Here is a 17,283-nt window from a genome sequence, read left to right on the forward strand (position 1 = left end):
ATCAAAAAATCAAATACGTGTTTTAATAAAGTATACCACATATGTCCTTTTCTTTCGTGAATTTAATTAACCAATTAGGATTTAAAGTCTGGTAGATTCACCAGGGCGCATTTGACGTCAAAGGTCGAAGGCCAAACGTTGTTTTTTGGCGCTAATTCACCTCACCTGAAGTAAACAAACCTTTGGAAGCGAATGTGAAACTGAAACAAGGATTCATTCAAGGAATTCAACAAAGCTCCACAAAGGTAAAATAAATCTTACCCTGCGTTAATTATGGTTCTTTTGTCAGGAAGAATGTTTGTTTTTATTAATGTTTGGTCGCGTGTCACTGCTGTTTCCCCCAAATAAACCACACTTTTAAAAACGTTAAACCAAGTGACAAAACAAACACAAGCAAACAAAGATAACCGTACAAAATACATTTGAGTTATTTTCTCTTAATCAAAACCAAATCATGCATCATTAACGTGATCTGATCTTATTTTAAAATCCCTCTTTTTCTTTTGAAAAACCCATTTTCACGATCTAATCCGTGATCCAAAATCTCACTAGATTACTTTTGGAAAACTTGGCCCAGATTATTAACAAAAAATAAAATAAATAATTAGAATGATTATTATAATGCACTATAATTATAATGCACTAACACACGCTAAAGCATAAATCATTAAACAACAGACTGTTTTGAACACTCAGCATAAGCTGTTAACTGCCTGTATCAATGTGGTATTTATAATGCTTGCTGAAGCATCTGTGAATGGCCTTTTTATAAGCCGGGATTTAGATGTGCATCTCATGGTAATCTTTACACACTGGCACATACTCTACGGTTACTGTATGAGATCATACCGTACAGTATCTGATCTCCTACGCTATGTAATACTATACTATGCTATGTTGCACTTGCTGTGTAGTCTGCATGGGATATGATGTAGTCATAATATTCAGCATGTGATCAACATGAAGTGCTATTTTGCTTTGAAAACACTTTCAAGGCACAATCTCTTGTAGATGTCCTTGATGGAGATACTGAATACAGTAATTCAGTGGCTTACAAAAGCAGTCACGTTTCATGCACACAGATTGGAAACAACCACCTGGGCCCGGTTTTTCAAAAGGTTTAATCTGGATCAAATTGATCCGGATTTAGTAATCCTGTTTTTGCGATCCGTGATCAGGTAATCCAGCTTACTTTTTGAGCCAGTTTTTCAAAGCAACATTGGATTGGATCAATCTGATCCGGATAGGATCTTTTCAGGATCACTAAATCTGGATTACCAGTGCTCAAACACAATGTAGATGGATAGATAGGCCTATGTAAAGAGCAACAAGTAGAATAGCCAGTGTGGGGTCAATATAACTTTATTTTTATTAAAAATGAAAACACACACACATTTAAAAAAAAACGAAAAACTATAAAAACCCCACCCCATCCTCTTCCAGCAGTCCACTCATCTGAGACCTACAACACTGTACATTGAGGTATTTATAATAAGTTTCAAATATAGATGTAAATAAAAAAAGACTTAATGTCAAAAACTCCACAATAAGTTCAGACTTCCTCATCTGATGTGGAGAGAGCAGCTTGTCTGAGCGTGGCCTTTAGGAGGCGAATCTCAAGTCATTGGTCTTGGTTTCCTGCAGTTTGGTCAGAGTCAGTTGTTCTCTGCCAGATGAAGCTGTGCTTCTGCCCTTTCTGTCTCTTTTTGCAATTGTTAAAGGTGATTTCAAAAAATCAGTGATTGCCATTCTTTGCATTTTTTTTTTTGTCATTCTGTAATTATTGCATGCATCACTAATAAATATTCTAAAAACAAAAATAGTTTCCATTGTGATGAATATATATATATATATATATATATATATATATATATATATATATATATATATATATATATATATATATATATATATCAATTAGTGACAGAATAAAATGTATTGTTTTTGGTCAGTTTTGACAGCTTTTTGGGGGATTGTTTTATGAGGTCAAACTCTTTCTACTTTGCTGTAGGCCTATACTGAAAGGCTGAATACGTTAAAGCCTATACTCACTATAGCCTGACAGATGAACAAATACAATTAAAACCTTATGAATAAATATTATATCTCGTAAGATACTGCATGATCCAAATATAGTATTATTTAATACATTTTGTAAGTTTTCATTAAATTTTGGGCATGAAATCCACGCTAAATCCACCCTTAATCCGTTTTTTCTTTTGAAAAACCCATTTTCAAGATTTGATCCAATCCCTTATCCAAAATCCCAGTGGATTACTTTTGAAAAACCCAGAAACTAACAGCCAATTATCCCTATAAACAAATAACATGATCATTTTAATTACAAATTTTAAACTTTGTGTGCTGTTTAAATGTACTACCTTTTTGTTTTGTTTGTGGCTGTTTTTGCCCCATTGACTTCCATTATAATGACATTTTTTTATGCATGATCATATGGTGTCAAGTAGAGCTTCAGCATCAGTTTCACACTGTGCATCAGCAATAGTCACATGCATTGTTGAGTTAGACTTATAGTTAACCACAGATAAAAACACATGAGATTTGTGGAGACGCTGCAGAATTGAACTGTAATCAGGCACGTGCACACATAGGGCTCAACCTGTGCAGTGCACATGCCCTTTTTAGTGTTGGATAGAAAGTGCCCTTCCAAAATGATCAAAAGTGCCCCTGCAACGCGACACACCCTCCGTCCCACCCTTCAGTAACACTGATCTTGAGTATGCGCGCTCAACCCCCGCTTTACACGATCAATTAAAATTATAATTATAACGCTAGCTCTCCCCCCCCCCCCCCCCCCCCCCCCTTATCATCATTGATATCGTGATTTATCCTGCACATGCCCTTTGGACGGTCTCTGCACGGGCCTGACTGTAGAGTAAAAGTTTATTATCTGCATGTGTTTTATGGCCTTTGTGAGCATATTAGGAGAGTTTAAAGTATTTTAGTAGTGTATTAAGAATAATTGTATTGAAGAATTTATATGATGAAGACTACACAAGGTCATTTTCATTTCATTACTTATTTTCTGTATTCGAATACTAGGGAGGCTCCGATCGATCATAATCAAATTTAATGACTCAACCGGCATTCACCAATCTGGCCGAACACATGTGTTCGTTTATGAGTTTGCAAGCAGAGGAAGACGCACATATGCTTCTATATGTTATACATAGCCTACAGCAGCCACAACACATGAGGAGGTGAATAACGCGTGGGGGTGTGAGCGATCGCTTGCTTACGTCACACCAGTTAAAATACACACAGATGCAGTGTGACCTCTTTGTGTGGTTTATTCATAAACTAATTTCGAGAGGGTCACGTGCTAATAATCAACACGGCTGGCTCCTTGTTAGCTCCGTAATCAGCCCTATTAGATGATTATGGAAGCATTATAAATAACCTGTGTTTTTCACTCCAGTTATCTTCGTCTTGAAGCTCACCCCCTTTCCACCCCTACATCCTCTTACTTTTTCTGATCGGGCGACACGGTGGCCCAGTGGCTAGCACTGTTGCCTCACAGCAAGAACACCGCCAGTCCAACCCATCGGGCCGGTTGGTGTTTCTGTGTGGAGTTTGCATGTTCTCCCTGTGTTCGCGTGGGTTTTCTCCAGGTTCCCCGGTTTCCTCCCACCATCCAAAAACATAAACCATAGCCAATCGACTAAAAAAAATTATCACCCAATACAACACTTCTCACGGTGACAAGCAGGGGAGTTCTCGAGACCTTCCTGACCTCGAATTCCCCTCTCGCCCTTCTAACGGGAGGGAGCCCCGGGCTCGAGGATATTACGAGCTCAGGGCTCTCTCCCGGGTCAGCATGCCAAATACGCTTTATTGATTATCAGCTAAGTGTGAACTCTTGAATTACAGTTTATTGGCGCAACTCGTGCAAGTGATTGTCTCTTTGTTGCAAGTGCAGCGATTGTATATCCAGCGTTTTGAGCTGCTATGACATGAGTGGAGCGATCGCCCCTCTAGGCTTGGGCCGTATCTAAATTTTCATACTCCTTCCTATTTTACCCTGGTATCCGTGCATAATAAAAAAAAATAACGTAAGGCTCAGACAGCGTCACCAAACTTTTGGCTTGTGCCTAAACATTCATAAACTGAATAACGTATATGCGACCTTAGATTCGCGGGCACCTGTCTGTCTTGTTCGTATTCTTCTGCGCGGGACGCTCTCTCTAATTCACACACACACACACACACACACACACACACACACACACACACACACACACACACACACACACACACACTCACACACACACACACACACACACACACTCACTCAGAGAGACAGCACCAAGCGACGGATAACACTCTCTCTCTCTCTTGATCACACACACACACACACACACAAATATAGAGAGAGAGCAAAAAGCGACACGCAGCATGACACTCTCTCTCATTCGCACACACACACACACAAACACACAAACAGCATTCAAGCAGTTGCGCGCCCACGGCCTTTCAAATTACACCAGAGTTAACGACCGCTCCTGCGCTTTATTCAGAAATGTATTCCTGCACTACAAGAAATCTGGTCGGCTCCTGCGGTACAGCAGCGGGAATGCAGACCTCTAGTTTGTATTTACCACGTCTTCCTTCTCGTTTGGTCGAAACCGGAAATACTGCCAAACTGCAAGTCACTTGGTCCGCGACTTGGCACCTCACCTCTCCCTCTCTCTCTCTCTCTCTCTCTCTCTCTCCTCCACTCTGTCCCATGATGACAATCACGCATACGTATTTGTAGGCATTGAATAAAGGATATTTAATATTTAATACTTGTCTCCTATTTAAGTGCATTGTTTTTTAGGACAGTACAACAGTATTGAAAACTGATACCGTTGCTATTTTTAAGATCCAGCGGTATACCATATTAACGTATTACCGCCCAACTGTACCCTCTAGTGTCTCATCCAACCTTATTCCTGGAAACTCCCACAAATTCATACCGGCTCCATGATCCCCAAAAATTAGTTAAAATACCCGGAAATCATGGCAACTAGACTGAATAAGCAAGAGAACAGTTCGCAAGACGAGCAGTGATATTGCATTACATTAGGTTAATATAAATGGCCATGACATGTTTACACCTAAATGGTTTAAAGAGATGTGTTTAAGTTATTATATGCAGCATCCTTTATTTATTCTCTTAAGTAAGGCAAGATATATTCTGAAGGTTCATACTTGGAGGGAAAATGTGCTTATAAAGCTTGTAGCATTAGAATTAGTACTCCGTATCGGCAGATCACCATGACAAAGAATCCGTACTTGGTATCGACTGCAAAAATCCTGATCGGGGCATCGCTAACGAACACTGTTACATTTTCGCCTGAAAACCATAAAGCACGTTTTAATTTAGTTTAATATTTGTTTTATTTAGTTTTTTTTATGACTGTTGTTTGTTTATTATATGTATATAAAAATTGCATTAATTCATTCATTTTCGGATTAATCTCTTTATTAATCTGGGGTCACCACGGCGGAATGAACCGCTGACTTATCCAGCATATGTTTTACACAGCGGATGCCCTTCCAGCTGCAACCCATCACTGGGAAACACCCATAAACTCCCATTCACACACATACACTACGGACAATTTAGCTGACCCAATTCACCTAAAGCACAGGTATTTGGACTTGTGGGGGAAGCTAAATTGGCCATAGTGCATGTGTGTGAATGAGTGTATATGGATGATGGGTTGCGGCTCGAAGGGCATCCGCTGCGTAAAACATGCTAAATAAGTTGGTGGTTCATTCCGCTGTGGGGACCCCAGATTAATAAAAGGACTAAGCCGAAAAGAAAATGAAAGAATGAATGAAAAATGTATTTTAAATCATTGGAATCGTTTTTGAAAATTGCATCCAATTTATAGACATGAGCAAAGCTACACCATAATTCATATTGTGTACCATAATCTATATTGTAAGTCTCATATATTCCATACATTTAATATGTATACACTGTTAACAGTTTTCTGTATAGTCTACCGTCAGCATTTCCCCAGTAACTTTTCAATAGATACTGATCATTTTCAATAAATAAAGTAATACAAAAATAGTTATTTACATTTACTTTGCTGTATACAGGGTTTCTGTAGTGTCTTAAAAAGTGTTAAATCTCAAAATTAAAAATTTGGGCCTTAAAAAGTCTTAAATTTACTGAAATATTGTGTTGTAGGTCTTAAATCTTTTTTAAACAGGTCTTATTTTTCCTTTGTTCATGTATTGCTAACTAATCTGGCCAAACCCATACAATCACCAACATTCCATCTTAATAAAACTTTTTATTTAAAAAGGTAATTGTATCATAATTATTCATCATAATAGTTTAATTATTTTCCTTACAATAATATTTGTTTAAAAGTGCTCCTTGTACTTACTGCTGAGGACACCGACCTGGACAGACTGATTAAAAAAAGATGATTATGTTGTAAATAGGAGCTTGCTTGCTTTTACACCAAATTTAAAATATTTTGATAAGAAATATCTCAAATATTTATTTTTTATTATTAATATATAATTGTATTATTAGATGTATTTAATTTTTTTAAAAGTTATGGGGCAAATAAAAATCTTTTCCATCTGGGCCAAATTCCTTAGTGTTTAGCCCTTTATGAGTCTAAAATTCCATTCATAATGCTTTTAAAAATGTCTTAAAGTCTTGCATTTAACTTGGTAAAACCTACAGAAACCCTGTGTGTTTGTATTTACTGAGTTGCATATTTTCTGTAAAATATATAGTCATTTTCACAATGCAACTTTGATGCATTGATGCATGATATACATGTCCTACAGTAAAATTCAGTTCATATTACAGTTAAATAGTTTAATTTACACAAATCATTAACAGTGTATATGTACAATTAGGAAAAAAAAATCTCTCTCCCAAATCCTGCTATCCTCAATATTTTTTCCCAAACCTTTTTGTTAGTTTATTGTCAGTATATTTATTAATACATTTGTTTACTGAATACATTTGAATGAATAATGCAGCGCATTTCCTACATATAACCAATTTTCCTTGTGTAGCTGATTCAGTGCATGACATTATCACTTTTTTCCTAGCCGAAAATTAAAATGTGATGATCACAACAAGTGGGCAGCTTCAATCCTCAGTGACATCACCGAGGAAACACCCTAATTATCAGGGTAAGGTTTCCGCCTGCAGGGGGCGATGTTTTACACACACATTCACCAGACGCTCTTCTCATCACAGCACCACAGCGCTCTGCCTCCAGCTTTAAGTGAGACTCGACCACACGTAAGTGAAACTCTTATATTCATTGTTGTCCATCAACCTCATCATTCCTGTTGCCGGCGTCTCTGTACCTGTTTTTCATCCATTCCTTTTCCAGTCATCTCAGCCCCCGAAACACTGTTGAAACATCTGCTATCTCTCCTATTGTGTTAGAATAGTAAAGTGTTGTATCTGCCTCCCCTTTTCCCTCCCACTCACTCAGAGACCTGTGCACCATCCACACGTTTGCTCTCAATTCAGCAGTCCAGAGAGCGATGCTGTTTCTATGACAACCGGGTCCTGCAGGACAAACTGCAGAAAGGATTTTCCTTTCAAAGGGGGTTCCAGAGAGAAGGGAACACACACACATACACACATGCCTGGCATGAAATTCAACCCGCTGGAGTCCTTTTACTTGTGCGCTTTCTTAATTTAAAACTAGGGGTCTTAATGTACATCTGTTGAATGTACACGAGAGCTGGTGGTTTGTGGGTGCTATTCCTATTGGAACCAATTGTAGATGAAATGTTCATGAAGCCTGTTTTTTCAGATTGTACTATTTATACACTTAATCTAAATATCCATAGCTGTGGTATCATTGCACAGGTTGGATGCTTTTTTTGATTGAATTATGAACTTGTTTTTGGGACACAGATAATCTAAACAACCGTTCAGTTACTCAACACATTCAATTGATTATTCGATGAATCTCATAATTTAACCAGTTAAATGAGTGTGTTCTACAAGTTGCTTTATAATGTTATATTTGGTCATATACATTAGATTAATTAGTAACAAAGCCAAAATTATAACTAATTATATATATATATATATATATATATATATATATATATATATATATATATATATATATATATATATATATATATAATTGTTTAAATATAACATAATTGTTATTATTGTAGTATTAAATCTTATTATTGTAGTAATTTGCAAGCAATAACTTTTTAAAATATCTAAATGTCTAAATATCCATGACTGCATCATTGGATTGATTGGATGCAACGTCGTTTCATTGAATTATTACTAGCTTGTTTTTGGGACACACATTGAAATAATCTAGTTAAATATTCAACAATTAAACACCATTTAATTATTTAGAAATTAATATATATTTTTAATTAAATATGTTCTGTAGTTTGCTTTACAGTAAAATATTTGTGCACATACATTAAATTAGTCAATATACTAATTTGTGCATATACATTAGATTAGTCTTAATTACATTACATTACTCTTACATTACAAATCTAATCTAATGTCATTAGATTAGATAGATTTGTGCATATACACTAGATTTAGTCGATACCAAAGCCAAATTAACAAAAATTAATATTGTTTCATATTATTACCCCCTTTAAGCTACAGTTGAAGTCAGAATTATTAGCCCCCCTGTATATTTTTTGCCCCCAATTTCTGTTTAAAGGCGAGTTTTTTTTTTCAACACATTTCTAAACACAGTAGTTTAAATAACTCATTTCTAATAACTGATTTCTTTTATCTTTGCCATGATGAAAAAAAATAATATTTTACTAGATATTTTTCAAGTCACTTCTAGACAGCTTGAAGTGACATTTTAAAGGCTTAACTAGGTTAACTAGGCAGGACAGGGTAATTAGGCAAGGTATTGTATAACGATGCTTTGTTCTGTAGACTATCGAAAAATATATAGCTTAAAGGGGCTAATCATTTTGACCTTAAAATTTTTTATAAAAAAAAACTGCTTTTATTCTAACTAAAATAAAACAAATAAGACTTTCTCCAGATGAAAAAAAATTATCAAACATACTGCGAAAGTTGCTCTGTTAAACATCACTTGGAAAAAAAATAAATAAAAAAATCCACTGGGGCTAGTAATTCTGACGTCAGGTGTGTGTGTGTGTGTGTGTGTGTGTGTGTGTGTGTGTGTGTGTGTGTGTGTGTGTGTGTGTGTGTGTGTGTGTGTGTGTGTGTGTGTGTGTGTGTGTGTGTGTGTGTGTGTGTGTGTGTGTGTGTGTGTGTGTGTGTGTGTGTGATTTTATTTTACTTTTATTTTGATTTTGTGGATTCATTGAGTATGTTATTAAGTGAATTGTTTAATTGATTTGAGTTCAGTATAATTAAAATTTATTTAAATTATATTAAATTGGTTTTAAACTCAAATGAGCATAGAATCAGCATCAGAAAGAGCTTTATTGCAGGTGTTCACACATACGAGGAATTTGTTTTCGTGTTTCGTTTCTACAGTGCAACAGAATGAGACAAACAGGATAAAAAAACAGATAATAAATACATTTAAAGGAAAAAAAAGTAAATAGTGACTACAAATATACAAATTGACAAGTGTATGTACAGATATATTACTATATAAATTGTTATATGTGCGGCTGCTATGTGCAAATTGGCATGTAAAGTATGTTGAATAAATATGCGTATAAAAACTATTGATGTTTGTTTCACAATTGCTATCATAAAGTGTTCATGAGATGGATTGCCTAAGGAAAGAAACTGTTTCTGTGTCAGGCTGTTCTGGTGCACTGTGCTCCTTAGTGTCGACCAGAAGGTAAAAGTTCAGAGGCAATGTGCTGGGTGTGAGGGGTCCAGAGTAATTTTGGCAACCCTTCTGCTTGCTCTGGATAAGTACAGTTCCTGGATAGTGGGGAGTGTTGTACCAGTGACTCGGTCCGCAGTCTGAACTATTTGACTTTGTCTGTGGTGGTCATTTGGAAGGTTAAACAAACCCGATAGTAATTGAAGTGCATTGCATGATTTTAATGATTAAAAAATATAACTTTAACTGATACATAATGTACTGTAATGTATATAAAATTCATAGAATTTAATATATCATAAAAATCCTCAACAACAGTTAATGAATATTCCATGTTGTTTTCTTAACAATCTAACTGTAAATGTCTCTAGAATTGCATGTTTACAAGATCTCCAACAGATGGCAGTCTGTGTTGCGTAGCAGCACTTTTGTTTGATGCTCGTTTATATTTATATATTATAAAATATTAATTGTATAACAGAATGATACATTTGGTACACATCATTTACAAAAATAATCATTAGATTATTTATAATGGTACCAATAAAGAATGAAAAAAACAGATAAACAATAGGATAAAAACAACAGAAATTGAACAAAAATTAGAGATATCAATAGGTCATCTGGTCTGTGGATAGAAAAGAAATTGAGAGTTAAAAGGGCAAAATAGTATGATAACATTAATTTAGAGATTTAATAGATTATACATATCGGATCTGGAATTGTAAGTAATGTTTAATCTCTTGTATAAATGCTATAAAAGCAGGCTTGCAATTTGAAAATTTACATTTATGAGTGTAGAATCTGCTTAAAAAGAATAAGGTTTATTATAAAGCAGATGTTAACATTAGTAAAAAAATTATAATAATAAAAAAATATATAATTATATATATATATATATATATATATATATATATATATATATATATATATATATATATATATATATATATATATATATATATATATATAATTTTTTTTTTTAAGTAACAGAAAAGTTCTGTGAAATAATATTAGAGTTAAATATATTAACATCTTGCCAAAATTGGAACACATGGTTGCATGACCAAAATAAGTGAGGAAGAGTTTCAGTGTCATTCTGACAAAAGGAGCAATTTGGAAATCTTTTGGTGGAAATCTTTTTTTAAGAAGTTTTTGACAGGGTAAATGTTATGTAATAATTTAAAAGATAATTCCTTTACCTTATTAGTAAGGAAAACATTTGTTGTATGGTCCATATATTTTCCCATTTTAAATTATCAAAAAGACTGTTCACAGTATTTTCGAGGAATAGAGCCCTATATTTATAGTTTTTAGTTGTTGTTGTTTTGTTTTTTTTTTAGCAAAAACAAATTTTCCCAATAGGCGTATTAACTGGTTCTAGAATGGTAAGGGTTCCTAGTGATATTGTTTGATGGTGTTATTTGGACTGTGTTATATATGAGTTATACTGTGTTATATATGAGTATATATGACGTTATTAATACTGCTAACTATTACCATTAGTGATGAGCAGTGGGCGTGGTACCACAGTGATTTTTATATAATTAGTTTTATTGCAATAACAATAAAACAATGACGATGCAGAAACAAGCAGAAACAGAGGTTACTTTTTTACAATAAGGGAGTTAAGAATTAAATTTAAAGTAAAATAACGAGAAGGAAAACTAAAGAAGAAACAAAAATGAGAGGACACATGAAAATGAAATAGATATTATATTAAAATATTGAGAGGGGTTTGAATACAGTCTTGGTGCAGTTGGAAGGTGAGCTGCATGCAGTGCTTTTAATGCACACCCCTAACTCTACCACTCACAATGACGTCACTAGCTCCATTGAGTGCATTGTGTCTGATATTGCATGTTTCAGATATGCAGTCTCAGCTTGTAAATCCAAGTCTGCATTCAGATACTATTGAAAATATTAAACAAAGCACAAGTTTTAACTCTTTTCTTATTGCTTGACATTGAAATACTATTTAAGTACATTTCCAATGTATTAAAATAGTGAACTGATCTACATGGACAACCAGAAATACAGAGGCTTGTTGATCAGAGACTGTAAACCCAGTGCTTCTATATCTGCATATAAAATCTATAAACGTTGGCTTGAAGTTTAAGTGCTGAATTGTCTTTTATTGAGGAGTTACTCTGCTAAATCCGAAACTGATGCTGGTGACCATGTTGATTCTTACTCAGCAGCTATCTTTGACACATGAATCAGAGCTTTATTTCCAACTCCTCCTCACCAGGCCCCCTGTGTCACACTTTATGGAGCTTGTGATTGGCTGTAAGTGCCAAGGGAAAAGATGAGGGGCTGGGCCAAAGCATCCGGGCTGTCCAAAAAATTTGACCTATCAGGGTACAGCTGTTCCTTGATGACTTAGTGGGACTTGTCTGTCACCTCCCCGGGGGGACTAGCGAGTGGAGGGGGCTATCGAGAGTGAGACAGCTTGACTTGGAGGGCAAGGGGACGAAAGTCTGGGCACCGCAGGCACAGAGTTGGAAACCACAGAGTTGGAGATTCTGCACTTGAGTAATTACCTGAAGGAGTCGGCAGTCAATTTTATTTTCCTTTAGATCCAAGAACTGTGGGATTCAAGTCTGAGGGTGAAAAGCTGAGGCCAAATCTTTCAAAAGGCAGCAGGGGTAGCTGCTAATGCAATATGATCCTCCGGGACTCGCTCTAAAAATACCATCTAGCCAGGAGTACATGCGCAAGCTTCGTTCACCTAATTGGACAAAGATTAACCATTTTGTCTTCTGTTTCTCTAATTTGACATCTCAAGGATGTGGGAAACATATTCCACAACATTCGTGATGTAGTGAAACTTCTGCACTCCAAAATTTTGACATTTTGACATGCATGAAGGCCTTTCAAAAGGTTTTCACTCTTCAAAAAAGTCATTTGATATGTAAGTATTGTGTTTGACTTAGTTTTGTGTTTCGGGACATCTGCTCGAGTGTTTGGAATATGTTTACCACATCAAAACACCAAATTATGAAACGTTATTTTATTTATGGACGGTTAATTGTGCTTTAGAGATACATCTGAAGCTTTAATCAGTTTACCGTGCAACAGTTTATATCAAAGCTCTCCACTGGATCATGAGGAAGGCTGAGGTACAGATGACCCTGAAGAAGGGTGCTGATGAAGAAGCTGGACGAATGGCTCCTCCAAGCCCCAGGATACCATCGAAACGGGCAAAAGTTAGTTCTGAGCAGGTCGTCCCAGATCCCTCCGCATCCGTCTACCCAACTCCAACTCCTCCAGTGTTCATCCGGAAGATGAGGAACGCTGCGGTGGGTACTGGCTGCGATATCCGTTTGAAAGTGGCCGTGGCTGGAGACCCACAGCCTACTTTGTACTGGTACCACAACGATGACCTGGTCAACATGGACAACCAGGAATATGGAGGCCTGTGGATCAGGGACTGTAAACCCAGTGATGCCGGCCTTTATACCTGCATCGCCACCAACCATCTTGGAGAAGCCAGAAGCAGTGCAGTCCTAGCTGTATTGGATTTGGGTGAAGGTAACTACAAATGTAGCTACTGTAATTAAATCAAACAGTTTAACATTTCGTTTAGAGCAGGGGTGGGCAAACTCGGTCCTAGAGGGCCAGTGTCCTGCAGAGTTTTGCTCCAACGCTAATCAACCACACCTGAACATGCTAAGCAGTGTCTTTAAGATCAATACAAAGCTAGTGTTTGATTATGGTTGGAGCTACACTCTTCAGGAGACTGGCCTTCCAGGACAGAGTTTGTACACCCCTGGTTTAGAGAATCTAAAGGAAATTTTACCCCAAAAATGAAAAATTTACTCAGTTTACACACCCTCACGTGGTTTCGGACATTTTCGAGTTACTTCTGTTGAATACAAAAGAAAATACTCTGAAGAATGCTCGAAACTTGTAACTTCTATAGTAAGAAAAACAACTATTATGGAAGTCAATGGTTACAGGTTTTGAACATTTTTCAGTCTTTCTAAACTTATAAAGGTTTGAAACAAGTAACGGGTGAGTAAATAATGACTGAATTTTCAGTTTTGGGTGAGCTATACCTTTAAAGGTCCCGTGAAGTGTTTTGAATTGTGCAATTTTTATTCAGTGTTTGATGTAATCTCAACTGATATATCAAGAGAGGTTGGAACATGGAGTAGAGAAGCGTCTTGAAGGGGGCGGAGCATGTAAGATTCTAGAGAGCATTTGATTGGTCGAGATTTGATGAGAAACTGAAGTTATGAGGTGACGTGAAAAATAAATCATTGATCGATTTAGGCGGAAGTGACAAACTGCGAGCTTTGGATGTTTATATCAGTTTAACATTTTCTAAACACTAATTTTTGGAGCACACTAGCCAATAGATATTTTTAAAACTAACAGACTGAAACTAACATCTAAAATGTTTTATTTTAATTTCACGGGACCTTTTTTTCTGCAGGAACGTGCTCTGTTACCAGGCTAGCTTGTGTGGCTAATTATCGAGTTTAGACCTCAGAGAAAAAGGTGTAAGGCAAACATTCTCGCTCACTAACATGTGATATGTGATAATTCGCTGAAGCAATAACAACATCCCTCAGATGTCTCACAAAATGCTGGTTAATCCAATTATGGAAAATATAGTGAAGTCGCCGCCTCTCCATTTACTTGGGGATGGGGCCGTTACCTCAAGGACCTGTTTGGTGGCTGTGGGTGGAATGATGGGGGCAGCTGATGGGCTGAGACAAACTGCTCACCCGTCCTAAAGTAGAGCTGCAAAATTACCGCCCCCGAAGTCAGCGTGCTTCATCTTCTCCTCTGAAGGTTTTAAATAAGCACTTTGGTGAAATGCAAAAGCAAAGCCTATGCGATCTTTTGCAGGACAGAAATGTAGCAGAAGTTGTTTTACAGGCTAAAATGTCTGATTAGTATTGTATAGTGAAATATGCCTTTGTGAGGAATCTGTTGATTTGAAAAATGGAGCAGGACAATTTGGCTAAAAAGAAAAAAGTTGTCAATATTTCTCTGCTAAATATGACATTTGATGTCTTGATATTTATGTTTTTGCTCTCGGATGGAAAGTTTGATCTAGTATCCAAGTGATTTTTGGATAGAAATAAACCTCACTGATCTTCATGGCATGTTTATTATTGCAGTTTAAATTAAAGACTTTATGTTGGTCAAGAGTGTTCAGAGCAATGCTTGTAATATTTGCTCTGATTTAAACAACTGATAAAACTGACAAGTTAAGTTTTATGCATATCCAAGTGTGATTGTGAACAAATTTGCAAAAGTGCAATGCAAATATAACATTCACTGTGAAACCCGACAGTCAACTTTATCAAATGAAATAATTGTAGTTAACTCAAAATTGACTGAAAGTTATTTCTACTCATTTAAAAAGAGTTTTGAACTCCAGTGTTGAATGTAATGAGTTCATTAAATACCTACAGTACTCATAGATTAGTTTTTTTAACTCAAATGATTTGTTGCAATCGGTTTCCTCAAACGGGTTGAGTTGCCTTAACTTATTGCGTTTTTTAGTACTCAGTTGGTTTAAGTTCTCTTCATTTATTGGGTTTACTTTGCTCATTTTGCTTCGTTTACTGAAATAGATTAAGGTCACAGTACTCATTAGGATTAGTTTTTGAACATTTAACTGATTTGTTGCAATCGGTTTCCTTTAACGGTTTGAGTTGCCTTAACTTATTGGGTTTTTTAGTAATCAGTTGATTTGTGTTCTCTACTTTTATTGGGTTTACTTTGCTCAAATTGCTTCGTTTACTCAAATGGATTGTTCACAGTACTCATTTGGATTAGTTTTTGAACTTGGTTTGTTGCAATTGGTTTCCTCATGGTTTGAAAGGAAAATGTGTATATTTTTTTAACTGTTCAGAAGTCATTCATTGGTTTGGATTTTTGGGTTGAGGAGAACTGTCCGGCTTCAGGTAGGTTTTTATGTATTGGCTTTGTCTCCTTGTTACCCTTCACAGTGCAGAAATGGCCACGTCAGAGCCCATAACTCTCCCAGTGTTATGGTTTCACTGATGCCACTAGCATTGATCACCAAACTGTCAGCAATACAGGGTATCATTTATGGCTCTGGGTTTCTCATTTGCACTCCATCAACAGAAATAGATTAGGTGTTTTATTTAGCCAGGTCAAACTTTCACTTTTACACCGTAACTGTAGCATAAATGCAAAACTGGTATGTTTATTGTTTTTAGCATTCATGATTGGCACCTTTTACATGAAGTGGTCTTCTGAGATTGTTACATATACCACTGGGTTTTGTTTAGCTTAAGTGTGCCAATTTTTCCAGGGTTTCTGAATGGTACTTCAGTGGCCTGTGAAGAAGTTATTTTGTACACAGCATGTAGAACTTATATTTTGATTTGTCATGAAATTTGGGTGTATTGGCTTGAATGTTTTGTTATAGACCCGTGGTCTGTTCTAATAGTGCGGCAAAGTAAGAGACGGTAACCATAAAATTGTGCAAAGTTACACTATAAATAATTCTAGGCTGTTTCACTCCTAATTTGGGTATGATAATGCTTAATTTTTTAAATAAACTTGTAATCCAGTGATCTTGTTTGTAGATTTAATTATTTTTTTTATCTAAATTTGAGTTGATATATGGCAGCATTTTGAGTTTATAATATAATATATGAGCAATACCACATGAGTAGAAGTGCAATATGGTTGTATATTGGCTCTGGTGAGAGGCGTGCGCTTAGTGTCCCACCAGTGATGATATACAGCCATATCAAAATGCTACGAATGTGATATTGCTTTATACAGCAGTTCGACTGCATAATCGTGTATATAATAAAGAAAATCAAACATAGATAGTCTCAAAATTCTTTTGTGAGAGGAACTACTTTCTTCCACCATTCATTCACATCTGCAGCTGACGTCAGAACAGCAAAAACTGTTACTCATTCACCAACGTCACTTTAGAGCTAGTGTTGAATGATTCTCTAGCGTAGTGTCTAAAGTGATGACAAAACAGGCGATTTTGCTCGCATTTTAAGATTATAAGGCTTATCAGTCTAGAGAGAATTCCCAGTATTTCACTGTTGCAATTGGGAGATCACAATAAATAACCCAGAAAAAAGCACTAAACACTACTAGATTACTGTTGTGTTAGTGATTTAAGAAAAAAAAATGCGGACATTTTTCTTTCTATTTACTGAACTAGTCTGAACTAGTCTTTAGTAGTGAACTAGTCTGCAGTAGCGAAAACACAAGACACATTGGAATCAAACAGATGGCCAACCAAAAAGTAACTCAGGGTAATACAAAGAGTGGCCAGCACAAAATACATATATTCCTGATATGTAAATCCCATCTTACACTCAGTACACTACAATTACTATAGTATAAATACAGCAGAGAGAGATTGACTTGGTCATTTACCTGTTTAATAAAGATTTGATCAGATGTAGTTTAATTAATTACGCTGGGTTTTTCCTCCTCTAAGGGC

General features: G+C 36.1%; 1 protein-coding gene across 5 annotated transcripts in view; it reads left to right on the top strand.

Moving 5' to 3' along the window:
- The first annotated feature begins 7,213 nt into the window (after window positions 1–7,213).
- Window positions 7,214–17,283, top strand: part of spegb (striated muscle enriched protein kinase b) — a 164,345-nt gene continuing 154,275 nt past the window's right edge. For 2 of the 5 annotated variants that reach the window (XM_073913014.1, XM_009304895.4), the window contains exon 1: window positions 7,214–7,291. Coding sequence is in view for 2 of the 5 variants with exons in the window: in XM_021479006.3 (XP_021334681.1) it covers window positions 12,926–13,352 (427 nt within the window). In the remaining 3 variants the exon portion in view is untranslated. Of the gene's footprint in view, window positions 7,292–12,262; window positions 13,353–17,283 lie in introns of those variants that run through there. The other 3 variants (XM_021479006.3, XM_021479007.3, XM_073913012.1) reach the window with 2 other exon arrangements.

Source organism: Danio rerio, chromosome 9, assembly GCF_049306965.1.
Source record: "Danio rerio strain Tuebingen ecotype United States chromosome 9, GRCz12tu, whole genome shotgun sequence".
Classification (NCBI taxonomy): domain Eukaryota; kingdom Metazoa; phylum Chordata; class Actinopteri; order Cypriniformes; family Danionidae; genus Danio; species Danio rerio.